The sequence below is a fragment of the Lepisma saccharinum genome, chromosome 6 (genome assembly GCF_977018435.1).
Source record: "Lepisma saccharinum chromosome 6, izLepSacc3.1, whole genome shotgun sequence".
Taxonomy (NCBI): domain Eukaryota; kingdom Metazoa; phylum Arthropoda; class Insecta; order Zygentoma; family Lepismatidae; genus Lepisma; species Lepisma saccharinum.
In genome coordinates, this window is record NC_139234.1 from 43,937,091 (window position 1) to 43,957,109 (window position 20,019).

The window sequence follows — 20,019 nt, forward strand, 5'->3', positions numbered from 1 at the left end:
ATCTAAATGTACTATTAATGTTAATACAATTTATGTATACAATAATCATTTTCATATAAAAGGAACTAAAACAATAATTACAAAAAGTTTCTGGAGGGAAGGTTTTAATAAATTTGGGAGGAAGGGGTTTTTAATTTTCCTTTTTCATTACACATACCAGTTTATCAAAACAAATTTCTAAGCTTAGCATTATTGTTTTAAAATAGTCATGATCAATTACATTGGTCAACATGTGTTTCAATGTCTCGCATATGATTGTTGTCTCCGAATAATTTCAGCATGCTGATTCCAAAAATTAAATCCATTTTTACCCATTATGTCTAGTTTTTTCAGAATACAGCAACATACTAACTACCTTAATTTCACAATAAAATGTGTGGTTTCATTATTTCCCCAATAGATGGCTCTGCTTAGATGGTGGTAAAATATTGATTTTTCTACAATACAAATTCTCCAATTTTGAACCATAAATGCATGTAAAATTGTTTGCATTTAATTCACCTTCCACATTCACACAACACATTTAATTGGCATGAAAATAGTATTGACTTCACAAAATGTCCAATAATCAATGTTTTAATCACGAAATGTCCAATAAGCAATGTTTTAATGTGGTGGTTTGATTGAACGTACTGACGTGGAGAAAAATCCTGACCTAGGGCAAAATCCTGATGTGATGGGAAGAAATTGATGTAATTTCCGTGATCAAATTAAAAATACTTCCAGAATCACCTATTGGTTTGTAAACAACCGAAATTTCCTTTGTGTAAATTTATTTTGTTGTGTTCTGTAATAGGTGTAATGGAACGGCGAATATGAGAATCTTGCTTGTGAAATTGTGAAAAATCCTGTCGTGATGCAAAAAAATGGATGTCATTTCCGTGATCAGCATTTAAAATACTTCCAGAATCACTTATTAATTTGGAAACAACTTAAATTTCCCTTTTGTTGCATCATGTAATAAATGTAATGTAATGGCGAATATGAGAATTTTCATGTGAAAAAATCTGACATGGTGGGGAAAAAACATTAACCATAATTTAGGCAATAAGTGGCAAGCACAGTAATTTAAATGCATAATGAGAGAACATAATACCAACCAGAATCTGCATTGAGAGTTGCATTAACTAGAAGGCTGCATTTACAACCATCCATTTCTGCCAAGTAAATGTGGTTTTTCCAACCATCAACCCAAATAATTTTTGGATTAATATCATCTGTTTGATCTATTGTCATTGCCTGGCCAACTGCTGGATTTTCTGGGCAGTTGCAAGAATCTACAAACATTGCATCTCTCCTGAAAAAATGGAAGGAATAAAAATACAATATGCAACAAGAGTGATATCATAAGTTATTGATACTGCTTATGTTCTCAGGTCTCTTTAAATTGAGTATGGATTCACTTTCACAATACAATATACAGTAAAACTTCTCCTAACGGACAACTCTGAATAGCGGACAGCTCTAAATTACAGACATTTTTAAAATTCCCAGCAGAAATACATGGGGTTTAATGGCAATATTAATTATCAATAACAGACGAGGACACTGAAAGTACCTCCCAATGCAAATCAAACTTCTTAATAACGGACAGCCTGAAAGAAAACGGTCGCAATTCCTGGAATTCGATACAACAATGGCCAATATTTTGAACTAGCGTGCACTGTTTCATGTTACACCGAACGTATTTATTTTTAAAAGTGCAGACAGTAGACAGTATTCTATGTGGTTATCTTGAGAAGTGTGTGTCACTTTTGCTACGATGTCACAGAAAGACAAACGACTGACTTTAAAGGAAAAAGATGAAGTCATCAAGGTCTACGAGAAAGAGAAACTTAGTGTTCGGGACATGGCCGTGTGGTTTGCTGTTGGAAAAACACAGATAAGTGACATTACTGTATTTTCTTTTTTTTAATTTGTAATGTATGTAGGGATACTTAGTAAATTTAAATTCACCGTATGTAGTACAGTATTTTGTTCCTTGAATGTAGAGAAAATAAACCTTATGTTCGTAAAGTACATACTGTAATATGCTTATCCTATTGTGTAACATCCTGCACTTTCTTTTCTGAATAGCGGACACTTCTTAATAACAGAAATTTATTTTTCCCCCAGACCTGTCAGTTATTGAGAAGTTTCACTGTAAATTATAACCATTGTATCTGAAAAGGGAGGGAAAGAGAAGAAATTGAAGGAAATAAGAGAGACCACACAAAATGCAACTGTTGATATTTTGTGGCCTGAGCACATTATTGTTGCAAATATAAAGCAGATTAGAAGGAAATAATAACCACTTATCAGATACTGGAAAATTTAATTTTTGTCTGTGCAATTAATAAGTACATGCTACTTACATGAATAAAAAGGATAAACCGTTAAAATAGATAAATTCTTCAATGCAAGCAATATGTACAAGAAGAATTATAATTCATGTAGTCTTGTTTTCTAAGTACAGGGTGACAATTAATGAACTATATGAAATAAAACAGTCATAATTTCTGAACGGTTCGCGTGATGATGTCGGCCATTTGCAAGTGAAAATGTCCTGGAGGAGTATTTTGGAGACCGCATTCTGGCTCTGGGGTACCCCCAGAGGCCACTGGAAGGGGGCTATGTTAAGGTCAAGGTGTACAAAAATAACCCCAAAACCACTGCCAAGCTGAAACTGCCATTCAGGAGGTCATCGACAGCATTGATGTTTCGAAACTTCAGCGGGTCATGCAGAATTTTGCTGTTCGTCTGCCCCACATCATCGCCAGAGATGGCAGACATATCGAACATGTTATAACCTAAATCCGAATGTCTGTAGTGCCGTTTACATGTGCAATACAGTTTGTGTACTACGTGGTTTGTCACTAATTTCCGTTTTATTTCATATAGTTCATTAATTGTCACCCTGTATGTGTAAGAGCCACCCCTAGGGTAGTGACACATAGTGGTTCAGATTCCACTTTAAACTGTAGGTCCAGTAGGGTCCCAATTAGCCTTACTGTGCATAAAGCGGACTTAAAACACCAACTCAATAAATCAATCAATCTATGTATGTGTAAAAAATAGTTTCTTTTCTAAGGCAATAACAATAAAAAATTGTCAGGATCTCAATTATAGATCAAAACAAAACAAAAAATGATCGATCAGACAATTCGATTTGCTTAGCACTAAAATGTAGTAGTAGATGTGCGTTTATGTTTTTTCTTGTGTAGAGGTTGTTATATGTTTGGGTGTATTGTGCAGTAGTTGTGCTGTGTAGTGTGTTTGAGTTTGTCTTGTGTAGTAGTTGTGATGTGCTTGTATGTGGGTTTGTCTTGTGTAATAGCTGTGCTGTCTAGTGTGGTTGTGTTTATCTTGTGTAGTAGTTATGCTGTCTAATGTGTTTCTATTTGTCTTGTGTAGTATCGGTGGTGTGTATGTATGTGTCTTGTGTTGTAGTTGTGCTGTCTAGTATGTTTGTGTAGTAGTTGTGATGTCTAGTATGTTTGTTTTGAGTAGTAGTTGTGCTGTCTAATTTGTTTGTGTTTGTCTTGTGTAGTAGTTGTGGTGTGTTTGTGTTTATATTGTGTAGTAGTTGTGCTGTCTAATGTGTTTGTGTTTGTCTTCTGTAGTAGTTCCTCCATTCATATTGGGGGTTAGGCGTAGAGCTGACAACTCTGCACTGTAAAAAGCCATGTCAAGAAACAGCAATATAAGGCCATGGATGTTCCCAAGGTAAAATATTCCGGAGGTAAAATAGTCCCCCGCTCGGATCTCCGGGTGGGGACTACTTTGGGAGGTCCCTGGACTAAGGATAAGATCTACGTTAGGAATAAGGATATTAAATTAGGCACCTGGAATGTTCTGAGCCTTTACCGGCCTGGGGCATTTCAGTGTACAGTTAATGAGATAGTCAAGTATAAATTAGATGTAGTAGCTGTCCAGGAAGTTAGGTGGCCAGGAGAAGGGAATTGTAAAACTAAAAATTATACTTTTTTCTATGGTGGTACTGAAAATCATAATTTTGGAACAGGCTTTTTCATAAATAATAGAATTATCTCGGCTCTTAAAACAGTAGAATTTATTAATGATAGGATATCATATGCAGTTTTACAGGGTAGGTGGTGTAAAATTATTTTAATAAACATACATGCACCAACGGAAGATAAAGATGATAATACTAAAGATGATTTTTATACAGAGTTAGAACAGGTCTTTGATAAATTTTCTCAGTATGATATGAAAATTCTGTTAGGTGATTGTAATGCACAGATTGGCAAAGAAGAGACATTTAAACCCACCATTGGTAAAGAAAGTCTTCATGAATTAAGTAATGATAATGGTATAAGATTGATTACTTTTGCAACCTCAAAGAATTTAATTGTGAAAAGTACCACTTTTAAACATAAAGATATCCATAAATATACCTGGTCTTCTCCAGATGGTAAAACTCATAATCAGATAGATCATATTCTCATTGATAAGAGAAGGCATACTAGTATAATTGACATTCGTACACATAGAGGTGCTGACTGTGCCAGTGACCATTATTTAGTAATTGCTAAATTAAGAGAAAGACTCTCAGTGATAAATCATAAGCAACAAAATCTAAAAGTTCTAAAATTTGATACAGGAAAGTTTACTGATGAAAGAATTAAGAAAGATTACCAAATTAAACTGTCAAATAGATTTGATATTTTGCAGGATTTAAATTATGATGAAAATATAAATGAAACAGACGTAAATAAGAATTGGGAGCACATACGTAATGCAATAGAATCAGCAGCTAAAGAAAGTATAGGATACCATAAACCGAGAAAAAGTAAGCCATGGTTTGATAATGAATGTCATAATCTAATAGAAATAAGAAATCAGGCTAGACTTAGGTGGTTAAATAACTCTGATTATACAAATCTAAACAATTATAATAGAATAAAGCGAGAAGTTAACCGCACGTTTAGAAGTAAAAAAAGAGATTACTTGAAAAGCAAAATTAACGAAATTGAAACAAACAGCAAAAATAAAAATATCCGAGATTTATATAAAGGTGTAAATGAGTTTAGAAAGGGGTGGCAACCTAAAGTAAACTTGATAAAAGATAAAGATGGTGATTTTCTAGCTGACCCAAGCGATATTCTAAATAGATGGAAGAACTACTTTAATGACCTTTTAAATGTCCATGTAGGAGATAAATCAGAAGTGAATGAAGTACACACAGCAGAACCTTTAGTTCCAGAACCTAACTTGACTGAAGTTAAAGATGCTATTAAAAGGCTAAAGAATAACAAAGCACCTGGCATTGATTTAATACCAGCTGAGTTAATTAAATATGGTGGAAATTCATTAATATGTCAAATTCATAAATTAATTTGTTTAATATGGAATAAAGAAGAAATCCCTCAACAGTGGAAAGAATCCATAATTGTTCCTGTGTTTAAAAAAGGTGATAAAATGAACTGCAATAATTACCGTGGAATTTCTCTACTCTCAACAACATATAAAATATTATCTAACATTCTTTTAACAAGACTAACCCCATATGCTAATGAAATTATAGGTGATTATCAATGTGGATTTAAACGCAACAGATCAACTACAGATCAAATTTTTCACATCAGACAGACACTTGAAAAAAAGTGGGAATATAATCAAAATGTCCATCAGCTATTCATTGATTTCAAAAAAGCATATGATTCGGTCAAAAGAGATAAATTATATAATATATTAGTAGAGTTTGGAATACCTAAGAAGCTTGTTAGTATGATAAAAATATGCACCAGTGAAACAGAAAGTAAAATTCGTGTGGGTATTAATATGTCTGACAAATTTACAATTCATGATGGGTTAAAACAAGGAGATGCATTATCTCCATTGCTCTTTAATTTTGCCTTAGAATATGCTGTTAGGAAGGTAAACGAAACTAAAGAAGGACTAAAATTAAATGGTGTGACTCAGTTGTTAGCATATGCAGATGATGTAGACTTACTGGGGGATGATGTGAATACAATTAAGAATAATGCTGAAATATTTTTCAAAACTGCTAAAGAGATAGGTTTGGAAGTTAACAAAGAGAAAACTAAATATATGCTTATAGGCCGAAAACAAGTGTTAGGTAATAATCAAAATTTAATTATTGATAACAACTCGTTTGAACCAGTTTCCAAATTCAAATACTTAGGAGTAATATTAACAAATGAAAATTATATTAAAGAGGAAATAAAAAGTAGGCTTAATTCAGGAAATGCATGTTACTTCTCTCTTCATAAACTTTTGTCTTCTCGTTTAATATCTAAGAAACTAAAAGTTAAAATATACAAAACCGTAATTTTGCCTGTAGTATTATATGGGTGTGAAACTTGGTCCCTTACATTGAAAGAGGAACATAAATTGAGAGTATTTGAAAATAGGATCCTTAGGAAAATATTTGGACCTAAAAGGGATGAGGAGACAGGTGAGTGGAGAAGGTTACATAATTTAGAACTACATAATTTGTATTCATGTCCAGACATTATTAGAATAATTAAATCAAGAAGACTTAGGTGGGCAGGCCATGTGGCACGAATGGGAGAGGAAAGAGGAGTTTACAGGATTCTTGTTGGGAAACCTGATGGTAAGAGACCTGTAGGAAGGCCAAGACGAAGATGGAGGGACAACGTCGAGATGGACCTAAGGGAAATCGGTAGGGATGGAAAAGAGTATATAGATCTTGCTCAAGATAGGGACAGATGGAAGGCCTGTGTTGCTGCAGCCATGAACCTTCGGGTTTAAGAAGGCTAGAGAGTTAGTTAGTTAGTCAATTATAGATCATTTATTGAAATAATTTTGAACACCTTACTGATATAACAACATGCTGATACAAAAACCTCTGGTTTTATACAACCGATGCTTCTACTTTTGAGTCAATTGCTCTGAGGATCATAAACAATTTATAAGGATCATGCAAGTTACCTTTTTCTACTCTTTCTATGTATAAAGAAAGGTTGTACATGTGTCCCATCTGATTTGCTTCTCATTAAGTTCCCTACGCCATTTCTGTTGACCTCAATCCAAAATAATGAGCTGTAAAAAGAGATGAAAATGCAAAAATTATTTTCTGTAAAAATGAAACTTCAAATTTTCTGCGTCACAAAATTAGATTTTTTAGTAACTTTGCTATCATTTTCAGATAACTTACATATTTATTACTTAGTATGGGAACTAATTCCCAGTAATGTTATGATGTAAATTAAATCTAGACTTTCCTCCTCACTGTCTCTTTCTTTAGGCCTCGGAAAAGTCCACAATTAGACAAAAACGCATTTAAAAAAAATCCTATCTGCAAAAGTTTATTTTGCAAAGTTTGTGGAAGATGAGTATGAGTGATATATATGATATGATGAAAGGGCACTCACAAAGGACATCCATGCCCAGGCTTGTATTCAAACTCAAGAACCCTGGCAATGTAGTGCGCTGTTCTAACCATCGAGCCAGAGAGGCCAGCAGCACAGAGTAAATTCCATCCATATAATATGGAGTCCAAGATAATTGTTTGTTGACGACCTTTTTGAAATAGAGGATAAAAATAGCATATGGTATCCAGAAGAGCTGAATTACCTAACAGCAAAAATTGTGAAACTTGCACAACATTAAGGACACTGGTTTGGTCCCTAGTAGAGTACAAATTTCAAATATTTTTTTTTTTTTTTTTTTGTTAATATGCATTTCTTCTTTTAAAAAGTTGAACTTTGTTTTAGATGTGACTCCTATTTACAGTTGTATCATTATTTCAGTACAGCAGAGGTACATTTTGCTAATTCTTACTTATAAGGTATAATTAGAATGCATGGAGGATTACTATACATCAGTGGCGAAGCGTGCTGTCTCTGGAAGGGTAGGCACAGGATGGAGAAGGGTTTGGGGGAGGGGAAGATGTGATTTTTTTAACAGTATTATAATATGTTAAAATATAGCCCCTAGAAAATAAAAGATAACATATTGCCTGAATCTCGTCTACTTAAGTCGGGATAGTGATTGTAAAGGATAATGTAGTGATTAACGCTCTTATAATCAAGAAGTAGAAGGTTCGATTCATCCTGGAGGCATTGGTTCAGATTCTACTTTAATCTAGTCTCGATTAGATATCTGAGAATAAAGGCGCTTCTGTCTCGAAGGTCAGAAAAAAGTGACAATGAGACTCGATGTTCTGACCATGCGTCACCCAATGAAAAAGCCGTTCTGTTAGGCCCTAGCCATCTTACATTCTCTTTAATGCTGACCTCCGCGGCAGCATCCTACGACAAGGGCCTCAGGTTCGAATTCCCACCTGGGCATAGGGGTTCTTCGTGAGTGTCCCTTCGTCAATGTCATCATATTATCGCTCATTCTCATCTTCCCAATTAGCCAAAAATGGCAGAAAGCCAAGTAAAATAAACTAAATCTATCAATCAATTATTTCTTTTTAACTTTTTTATGCATATAATTCTTCTTCAACAGGCGACTTTTTTAAAAAAAATATAATATAATTTAGAAAATGATGAAATGCTAAATGAGAACATGGACTGTGTAACACACCGACCAGAAAATTTCAGTAACATGGATTTTCTCTATACGTTTGCATTGTACGTACTTTGCCCCATTTTAAAAGTAGCGCATTTTCAGTTATGTCACTAATCATAAAAGGAAATTTCGTCTCAATATCCCTTTCCTCAAAGAAATAAAACACTTTCCCTCTCTGAATCGAGATTGGTGTGGGGCACATCCAGCAGCTAACACTTCGCGAAAAGCGGTTCCTCAAAAGAGCTGAAAGCACCAAACTTAACACTGGTAACCAACTTGCATGCATTATTTGCAGTTAGAATTCTAATAATGCCTACTTTGATAGGTTAGGAGGCCAGGCTTAGAGGTGTTAGCAACACATTTTCGCTACATGTTAGCAGCTGGGTGTGCTCCGCTCCCGGCACAGCTCTGAATCTTCCATGGAAACACTGCTTCAACAAGCTCTGTACGTCCACTGCCTGCTTCATCACGAGCTCGTACATGATCGGCACTCTTCGGAAGTGAGGGAGAGGGGTGAGAGAGAGAAAAGAGGCTGGCCTCTCAGGTTACATGACAGGCGAACGCACCCCTGAAATTATGCTTTCCCTCACGAATCACATAGGTTGTTATGGGACCAGCTGAGGCACTCTCGGGCGGGTCTCGCTGAATGCTCAGATATGGTTCCAGGCAGGTTGCAAACTTGCGGTAATTATCGGAAGACCAAGAATTTCAGTTTTCTTTTATTAAGCGTCGTTTAATGAAATTTATAAGTAATAAAATAATCCATTATAGACAAATATATTAGGGTAGGCCCGGCCTCCGGGCCTCATAGGATGATTCGCCACTGCTATACATATGTATTTCATACAACCCACAAATAGCACCCTATTCAATACAAATGTTACATCTAGAATATGATGCATACTTAAATTAAAATCATATCTTACCTCTTAAATGGTGAAATATCAATAGTCTGAATATATTTTTGCCTCTTGAGCACCACTTTGGAATGAATAAGGCCTTTTTCAGCTTGATTTAAATCTAAATAGTGGACAACTGATTCAGTGCTCTTCTCATCCACTTCTGACCAGTAAACATATCTTCCCACCCAATCAATGGCAATACTCACTCCAGTTCTGTTTAGTGTTAATATCTAAAAACACAGAAAACAAAATCTATATTAAAAGAGTGATTATGTTCTCAAACAAAAGCAAATAAAATATAATTATTAGGTTAACCAAGTGCAATGTACTCTAGCTGTTACTATTAAATATAAAGGGTAATACATATAGCCATTCAGATATTGTCTTACTGATATATTGACCACAATATCTGTGAAAAGTGTTTCCTATAGAAAGACATATGCCATACAAGTTAGAATATAGTAAAGGTCTCAAGGTGGTGTATGAACCCACAATAAAAATAGGGAAAATGTATGATAAACAATCACCTTTTCTACCTCCTGGGTTAGTCGTGCCAACGGGGATAAATAATGAACTGATGAAATGGTTATGGAACAAACATGATGATAAATCTTGATCAGGGTTCAAACTTGGGGCCTTTGGCTTCATTGCATGCTATGCTGATCACTCCATCATGGAGGCTGGTTGAACATGTCATCTATGAGACCATCAATAGGGGACATTTGTGTGAAAGTGATGCAATGAAAATAAATTAGCATTCTTTCACAATATCATACAAAAGCTTAAACATCACTATGACACATGTCTCAAATTGCTTGGTGGTAATGTTGTGAAGTAGTTCAGATATGGAAGCAGTGCCCCTCATACATTCACAATCCCATCATTTGTGAAGGTGATATGTTCAGCACCATGCTCCAGTCACTTTTAGCTCCCAGGTACTCATTTATTAGAGATTGGGTGTACCCCAGAGCTAATCCGTGATGAGACATTGAAAAATTTCCATGTGAAATCACTCATCCAAGGAATCGAACCTGTGCCTCCCATATGACAGTCAGATGCACTACTGACTGGGCCACCCATCTATGTAAAAAAAATGTACATTTTAATTTTTACTCCTCTATTTTTTGTTTGTTTGTTTTATTTGACCAGAGACTGATTTCCAGTAACCCTTGCATTACTTTTCCTCATTTGTTTTCTCCCTACAAGTATTAGAAACATACAGCTATTGTGAAAGTAGAAGAAAAGAACTGAAAGGAAAACATTTAGATAGGCTGAAGTTATTTTGCATGAAGATCTCAAAAACAAAATATTTAGATAAGCATAGCATCACTGAAGTTATTTTGTATGAAAATCTGATAAACGAACTCCCTGTCTTTGTAATGAAAGACACTCAAAGGTAATGGTGAATGCAACATTGGTCAAGATGTCATTCAACATGATACATACCCAACTTATCACTAAAAATGTGGTTGCAAGTTCCTTACTGACCAAAACTGAAAACAGGGCCAGAACCGCAGGATGTTTGGCAACTTTGGGTAAACATCTTACTAAAAAATTCACTAGATGTTTCTCTATACTAATGCAAGTGTCTGCAAGTAAATATACAGTTCTGTTTGAAAGTAACTCTTACTTTAGAACGATTTGAGCCATCCAAATTTGAAGTGAGCAGCTCCTGCATCTCATTTAGCCAGAACACCTTGTTTTCTTGACTAATATAAGCTAAGTCTACTGCTGGTCCACTGTTTCTTGACAAAGCTTCATTTTCCTTCTTGTCAAAATCTGTAATTTTAACAGCATCAGGAGTGGACATCAGCAGTTTTGGAATGGGCATTTCTATGTTAGTGTCTGCTCTTACTGGTGGTGTCAAAGCACCTGTTCCAATTTCTGTAAATGCCTGTACCTAGAAAAGAAAAGAGCATTAATGTATGAAGTAGAGAATGTAACCCAAAAATATGATATTCAATACCGTGAAGAAAGCAACATGAAATTTTTGCTAATACCAACAAAGCACTAATATGAAGCTTATTGACACTGCTATTCTACTAATCTGATATTGGCAGATATTCCATAAAACCCTGAATGGTTCGTTCAAAGCTGTGATTAATGTGTATACATAACTAGCAGATGCTAATGGGTTCTGTTTAAGTCCAATTTATGTACATATAGGCTAATCAGGACTGGACCTACAGTTTAAAGTGGGATATGAAGCACTGTGTGCCTTCACCAGGTTTTGAATCCAGGATCCTTTGATTACAAGGTGATGACGTTACCACTATGCCATCAGGGAGGCAATTTTTTGACAGTTACGTTAGAAAACCTGAGTATACGAATTATACTTTTACACTCATAAAAAATAATATAAAAATGGTAGAATTTTGCACTAAGTCAAAGATATATATGTAGCAATATTCGCAATTTTTACCAATATTGCGATATGCCTATATCGGCTGATACCGATAGAGTATAGTCTCAGTGCTGAAACCCAAGGTCTTCTGAACAGTTCTTGCATGGTGCACAACATCAAATTCCATCACCGCCATTATATGGTGTCCTAAACCTCTGCCATTTTAACTGGGTAACTCCAATTGCCCTAATGATGCTAAGCCAATACAAAATATTGAGCACCTGGGAACATTCACACCAAAGGTGAGCATGCTAACCACTGAGCTAAGTGTGAACTTGTGAACTCAAAAGCATGTGGCTCAACACTCAACATACTAAGAAAGATGTTATCATAATTTTAATGTAGAGGATCTGTAGTCTGACAAGTAATATCATATAAACTTAATTAACTGTAAGTATGTTTTTCTTTCATTTACCTGGAAGTAATATGTGGAATTTCTTGAGAGATTTCTTGCAATATATTCAAGCTTTCTCTGATCCAAATGATACGGCCCACAATCATGATATTCATTGTCTGGTGTAACAAACCAGCATTTGACTTTATATCCTTCAATGATGCCATTTGGAGATAAAGGTGGTTTCCATCTGAAAGCAGCAGTGATAACCTAAAAATGAAAGGTGCAGAATCAATTATTTTCAACTCAAACTGTATGATAGATTATGAGCACACTTTATTCGGTCAGTGTGTGATGACACAGTGTACATTATTGAGCATAAAGCTTGAAAATTATAGCAAAAAATGAAAACGCAGAACATTATTGGACATACATTATGAATACATCAAGAGTGCATTCCTAAAGTCTTAACGAGATGCATGAATTGAACGAAAATAACTGACCTCGTGAACCTGGTGAAACCAGTTATTTTACAGACTCATGGAACGGACTAGGTGTAAGTGTCAGTCGTGTTGTTTTGTATATAGAAAGTTTGCACATGGCGTCCAGTGAAAGGCATGTCCTTCTGGAAAAAATAAACTTGCTGAAGACATTCATGCTCATTTTAATCACATTTTAAGAACAGTTTATACACGCTCATGTTATGCATGTTTTTCATATCGCTCTCTGTTAAAATTATGATATATTTTCCAAACCAGTGCAGTTTGAAGCCATGTTGAATGTTGTCTGTAAACAGCAGATGACTATCAGTGAATAAACCAGCCTCCCGATTTGTGTGTTTCGTGTGAGAACGAAGTTCATGCATTGCACGAAAATCAAGGCATTAACAAACTTCACCAATTTCACGACAGGACTTTTTAAACTCGTGCAACTTTCAAATGAATGAGTTTGTTTTTTAAGTCCACTTTATGAACAGTATAGCTAATCAGAACTTGACCTACAGTTTAAAGTAGGATCCAAACCACTTGTGCCTCCACCGGGTATCGAACCTGCGATCCCTTGATTACAAGGCAACAACGTTAGCACTACGCCATCGGTGAAGCTTGTGCAACTTTCGAAATGCACCCCAAGTACAATTATTAATTTGGAATGACATTTTTTACTCAAGAATACTTTGTATATTGCAATACATTAACCCATTTCAGTTATAATATTGAAAGTTAAGATATAGAAAGTTCTACACTATAATATCAAATCTAATCATTCCAACTTCATACAATGTTCATGTAAATAATATTGTAATAGAAATTGAAAGAAATCCTTTAATATATCTATGAACACTATGTTAGAAGTTAAAAGTAATAAGCATATTAATTTCCAAAAGAAACTACGCTTCTAAATGTAATAATCCACATGTTACTCACCGTCTCATCTCTAACTGGATTTCTCTTGCTGTACACAAATACGCGAGGGTTTGTGGGTTCTGATGGTACAGAAGGTGGGGAATGCAACATTGCTTGAGCCTGCTGAGATGATCCCCAATACGTGAAAGCTTGAATGGTCACTTTGAGTTTCGTATATGGCTTCAAGGTCGCCGACTGATTGTACATTAAAACTGGATCTTCAGTTACCTGCTAAAGATAGGAAAAGATGGTGCCTTTAATATCATTTTGAAATTTTGCAATTAAGTTTTCATGGAGTCATTGTTGAAATGTATTACATTAGTTACATTACACTTTCTTGGATGTTTGCATAAGTTTGAAGTTTGCTTTTAAGTCCACTATATGAACAGATTCGCTAATCGGGACTGAATATACAGCTTAGAGTGGGATCTGAACCACACTAGAGATCGAACCTGGCACCCATTGATTACAAGGCAACAACGCCACCACTATGCAATCAGAGGGGGCCTGGATGATTGCGTAAGTGCTCAATATCATCATTGAGAAAAATATGATCTTTATCTTTGTTGTTGTTGTTGTCCTCATAAACAGGCCCTTTTCTAAGGCATCACAATGATGAATTTCATATTGTTAAAAATGGTTATTCAGGTTAGGAAAGGTAAAATAAAGTAGTGTATTGAACTTTGAATTTTAAATCCACTTCATGCACAGTTAAGCTAATTGGTACTGGACCTACACTGGGATCCGAAACACTATGTACTTCTGCCAGGTCTGAAAGTTCAATCTTGATTACAAGACAACAAAATTACCACTATGCTTGAAAGTTGAAAAGCTATACTTACAATTATGTCCTTTTTGGAATAATCTTCAATCTTAACTTCGTAGAATATAAGCCCATAATTTACATTTGTAACTGGTCTCCATGTGACATTAAATGCCTTCCACTCTCCCACAATTTGAATAGAACTTGGGTATACAGCATCAGGTATGACGTTAACAGCTTCAAGAAAGCTGTTGTCTAAAAAAAAAAAGATATACATTTAAATAATTTACACGAAAGAAACTGTCATGAAACAAAATTAAAGCTTTGCAACATTTATGAATTTAAAGGAAAGCACAAACTAATTTAAATTATAGAACTACATTCTGTTACCTTTATTCAAGAAAAATCACATTGAACGAGATCATGATAAATCAACATTGTAAGACTAAAGTTCTGTCCTTCCCTTCTGGATATTCCCTTCCCCAGTTTACCATTGTTACCACCTTAAACAATGACCATGAGAGGTTAACAAATTCCTGCCCATTTAATGTATTGTTCTATCATGTCATGTTGTACAGTGTTTGGACACTGTCCTCTTTCTTAATTTTGTTTCCATGCCAGCTTTGCACCTGTGCAGTGAATGGTCAGTTGAGAGAACAAAAGTGCAACGAACTTGTGCAGCCTGCAATAAACCTGTAGATTTGGTGGGAAACATTACAACCTTTTCAGTGTAGTGAGCACTCATTGAGTTATTATAGTGTTGCAGCATCTTCTGTACATGTCTCATTGTTAGGAGCAGCAGGGAGTCTCATTGTACGTTACTCAGCCATGCTTCAACTTTGTTTCATATGGGACAATTATTTTGTTACATGGTCACATCACTCAATGCATGTTAAAACCCAGGAGGAGCCTTGGCAGTATGAAGAAACAGGTGCACATCAGCTGATGATAACAATGCAAGTACAGTTTTCTAACCACTTTTTATTCCGTTTTTTCCTTAATGTGATTTCTAGACACCTTTGAGGAAGGATCAGGCAATGGATCCAAAATGTCAAAATCAGTAAAGGACTTACAAACCGCACATGTTGAGACTTATGCTTTGTTAATATCATTATGCAAAATATATAACTTTATTTAATCTTGAACAACATTGCGTGCCAAAAGTGACTCTCATGGTGTTTTTTTCTTAGTTTTCAATTCCACATAGATACGATAATCAGGACTGGACCTACAGTAGGATTTGTACCACTATGTGCCTCCACCTGATATCGAATCTGGGACCCCTTGCTCATAGAGGCCCCACTACATTTGTGCTCCAACAGCTAAACATAATACTAAGTTATTTGAATGTGCCTTTTCCTCAAAACAGACTTGAATGGAGTTACCCCACTTGTGCTCTGAACCCCTCATATAATACCAATGAATTTAAAAAGATACAGGTTTGTGGGAAAATCTTGTGTTTGTATGAAGCACAGAGAAAATATAAAAGTTGTCAAACAGAAGGAACATTACTTGTATATAAATCAAAGTTTAAAAGAAGGTTTCTCACTGATTTTTGTTACTTACTTGGATAATTGTGTAATGCAGGATCCATCACAGCAACCATATTCAATCCAGATAAGCTCATCCCACTAATGACTGCAGCATTCTGACCAGAAAGATCTCCAATCACAGCATTGCGATCATCTTGCAGCCACAGTAAATGATCACTGAAGTAGCATAATGGTCCTAGAAATTCAAGTATTGTTATTTCATTAATAATGAACCAAATTATGTGGAAGCAGAACAACAATAAAATGTACTTCTATCTTGCAAATAGTGAACCTTGCTGGTCTACTCATTAGGCCATCTATTTGCCACTCAGATATCCCAGGAGGGGATTTTTTTTTTCTGACTGTTGCTGCACAAAGCAGCTCATCCAGCCTTGAAGGAATGGGGAGCCACCCTAGTAAGTAAAGGCAATGTCAGGGGTCCCTGGTTCAAATCCTTGTCTGGGCATGAATGTTCTTGTGAGTGTCCCTTCATTAATTTCATCATATAAAAATATTTTTCAAAGCAAATGTTTAATCCTCACTATATGATATCCAACCTACATTATCAACTTGTGTAACTTTGTTTCTCAATTATTGTCTTCGGAACGTACTAAAAAAATGTACTTCCTATTTCTTAAAACCAACTGCTTGATTAAAATAAAACTGTACAAAGTACATAAAAACTGGAAGCAAAATAAAAATCACTTACCTTGAACAATTGAATATTGGAGGTTTGAGATCTTTTCTGCATGTATATCTATTCCAGCTGTTTCTTCTACAGCCATTTCAGCCTTATACAATACCGAACCTTCATAACTACGGACAATCCAGTAAACAGCTCTTCGGTCCATGTCTAGTGTTAAACCCATGACTGTAAGAGAGACAAATTATGTCCCAGTGAAGTCTTCAAATATATCGTTGATACTGTAGTTACTTTACATTAATATCAATTTAGCAAGATTTACAGAGATTATCATACATGAAATCAGAGAAACCTTAGAAGAAAGTTAATTGAGAATCAGTAGAAAAGTGTGGTATTACTGAGCGTGTATTTGCTAAAATGAAATTGTTATCTCCTTCAAACAGACATTTTGTTCAAAAGATGGAAAAATGTCAGTGATGGTGTATTGAAAAGACATTTATATGTTACATAACACAGAACTATACTCTATCCTGGGAATCTCTGGAGCGAGCAACTGAAAACAGTCTCTGCAAGTGGTGATTTGAGATCGACCAATGAACTCGTGAGAGGGAAAGCAAATGCGTCTACCAGCTGTTTGCAGCAGTGTTCACTGCTTCCCTCCACCTATTCACTTTCTTCCCTTCTCTACTTTTATGCATTGCTTTGCTCCACAGATTCCTGGGACAGAGTATATATTTGTGTTTGTTGGAATAATCTAAAACAGAAAGACTACTAACACACAGACAATGCTTTATAATTTTACCTTAAAGAATCCTAAGATAGCTGAAACAATGCAAAAAATACATTTCAGAACATAGAAGGAAACATGCACAAATGCCAAGGTCAACAAATAACTACAAAAGTGTGTGACGAGTATAAATTTAGCATGTTTAACACTGAGTGCATAATGTAATACATTCATTCTCTGACAACTAAATCCTGTTACAGGCAAATCAAACCCCAACAATGTAATAATCTGCACTATTATACATTAACGTCTTGGGTTCAAAATAACTGAACAAACATCATATGAGCGTAGAAAAATTAAAAATTAACCACTAGTTATTATCTTGTATTTGCACTTAAAACGAAAATTGTTTATATATGAGAAATAAAATCTACAGAAGTATGGTTTATATGTTATTATATATTAAAAATTCTCAATAAACAAACTGCATTACCTTGCTTCCCTGAGAAAAGTTCAGCTGGGTAGTATGTCCTCCTGTCTCTCCCATGTAGCCTTGCACATTCAACAGCATGTCCTGTCGACCAGTAGATATATGCATGCATGGCATCAATGTTCAATTCTTTTGCAACTGTCAAAATAGGAAGGGGCTCCTGCTGGGAACCATCCAGATTTCCCCTGGTAATCTATAAAAGAGAAAGCACTTTGTGTAGTGTTGCTTCCTTTAAGTAACAACAAATACATATTGTATTTATTGTACAGGTGAGGTTCCGTATTTCGACATTGCAAATTTAATTGATTTTATAATTAATTTAAAAGGACTCCTGCCTTTAATACAACAGGTTACATTTGGGCCCATAACCTTTGTTAATGACGGCAGTGGTCTTAAATTAATTCGAAAACCAATCAAATTTGCAATACAGAAATACAGAACTCCGCCTGTACCATATTAAAACTGTGATTACCACATCCAGCATGAATTCTGTATGTAGTTTTATATCCGACACACTTTTCTTAGACAACGCCAGGGGTTCCAGGTTCAAATCCGGCATGGGCATAGGTGTTCTTTGAGTGTGTCCCTTCATCTATTGCATCATATCATCACTCATCCTCATCATCACAATTAGTCAAAAATGGCAGAAAAGCGATGCTAAATGACACAAATCAAATCAAGAAAACCTAACAGAAAATATTGACACCTATCAATTATGGATGGGCCAATATAAAATTTTTGCCGATAGCTACAGTTACCAACATCGTTATTCTACCAATCCAATATAAAATTGCAAATGGTTCATTCACATGTACAATTAATGTTTGTAACTAGCTGACTGCAATGGGTTTTGCCTTGCAAACATTTGCTCCACAATATCAGGGTACATGAAATTCACCTTTATAGTTATTAAAGACAAATTTACATTTCACATGGCATCAGCAGCCATTCCCAAACCTGAAGAACCTAGGATGATATCTGCTTACAAACACAGAGCAAGTGGATGATAAGATGGCTGACCACGATCTTCCGTCAAGTATTACTATTTACATTTATCCTTGGCTTTTAACTTTTACATTTTCAAGTTTATGTTGCAGACACTTGATATCCTCCCCCCTCCTCCTCCTGCCATACAGCAGACACCACTCACGTGTCCTTGTAGCCCCACAACCCGAGAATCTGCAATGGTAGCAACTATGCGTCACTGTTATCGAGTCCATCCTGGTGGATATGGTGGAGCAAGTGCAGAGAGTGTGGGAAAATTGCTTTGATATCCACTGTGTGACATGAAGGGTGCATGAGTGTATATGAAATAATCATGAGAATATTTTTATTACTCTTTCTTGAGATACTAAGTGATGTCATGCTTGTTTAGAAAGAAAAAAATATTTGTGGGCAACCTGTATATTTATCACTGTTCTACATTTAAAATGGATAAGATTAAATAGAAATTTGAATATCATAACTTCATAAAACTCACATTTATTTAACTGGAAACTTACCAACTGCTGTTTTGGATTTGACCAGTATAACTTCTTTCCAATCCAGTCCACGGCAATGCTTCCAACTGAGTCTATTTCCTGAAGACGTCCTCTCGCATGATTGGTGAGATTGTACCAGTAGACATGAGTGATGTTAGTCACCAAGAATAATAAATCACCAAACCATGCAATATCTGTAATGTAATATGGTCCACCAGCTTCCTGAAAACAATAAAGTACAGTGATGATTGATGATGTACACTACCGACAAAAAGTTTAAGACCACCATGAAAAACGGCCAAAAAATCAGTATGGAGTGTTGTATGAAACCAACGGTTCCTGTCCAAGAAAGACGTGACGATGATACACATGGAAAATGCAATGTAGTCTAGTTTGAACCTCGCAAGACGCGAAATGATTTTTTTTCCGAATGTGCAGCATGTGGTTGGCAAAATGGAAAGTGACAAAAATGTTGCTGAAGCTGGCAACATTGCAGCTGTGTGCGTGAAACCAGTCAGTACGGTAGCCGGCCTCATGCACATCCTTATCAGTGGCTCAGGGTCAGTTGCTGTTCTTGCAGGCGACATTGCGAGCCCATTATTGTGTGTGAGGTGTGCAAGGTAAGTGGAGCTGTGTGTAATCGCCCGTCATCGTGGGGAACAGGCGATTTCGGTTGAAAAGCATGCTGTGATATGTGCACTGAAAAATGAAGGTTATTCGGAACGCGAAATAGCAAGAAAACTGAATATTTCCAAGACTGGTGTTCATTGTGCATTGGACAGATACCGTAAAACCAACAGTCATGCTGACCGTGCACGTAGTGGAAGAGCTCGTG

At 35.7% G+C, this 20,019-nt stretch overlaps 1 protein-coding gene across 4 annotated transcripts in view; it reads right to left on the reverse strand.

Annotated features, from left to right (window-relative positions):
- The window catches only part of sev (receptor protein-tyrosine kinase sevenless), a 157,334-nt gene that overhangs the window by 41,168 nt on the left and 96,147 nt on the right, over window positions 1–20,019 (reverse strand). For all 4 annotated transcript variants that reach the window (XM_083123833.1, XM_083123832.1, XM_083123834.1 and 1 more), the window contains 11 exons: window positions 19,206–19,406; window positions 17,707–17,896; window positions 16,553–16,714; window positions 15,878–16,039; window positions 14,391–14,566; window positions 13,570–13,779; window positions 12,227–12,415; window positions 11,038–11,307; window positions 9,432–9,637; window positions 6,919–7,029; window positions 1,101–1,297 (listed from right to left, as the gene is read on the reverse strand). In XM_083123833.1, the coding sequence (XP_082979959.1) occupies window positions 1,101–1,297; window positions 6,919–7,029; window positions 9,432–9,637; window positions 11,038–11,307; window positions 12,227–12,415; window positions 13,570–13,779; window positions 14,391–14,566; window positions 15,878–16,039; window positions 16,553–16,714; window positions 17,707–17,896; window positions 19,206–19,406 (2,074 nt within the window). The remainder of the gene's footprint in view (window positions 1–1,100; window positions 1,298–6,918; window positions 7,030–9,431; window positions 9,638–11,037; window positions 11,308–12,226; window positions 12,416–13,569; window positions 13,780–14,390; window positions 14,567–15,877; window positions 16,040–16,552; window positions 16,715–17,706; window positions 17,897–19,205; window positions 19,407–20,019) is intronic.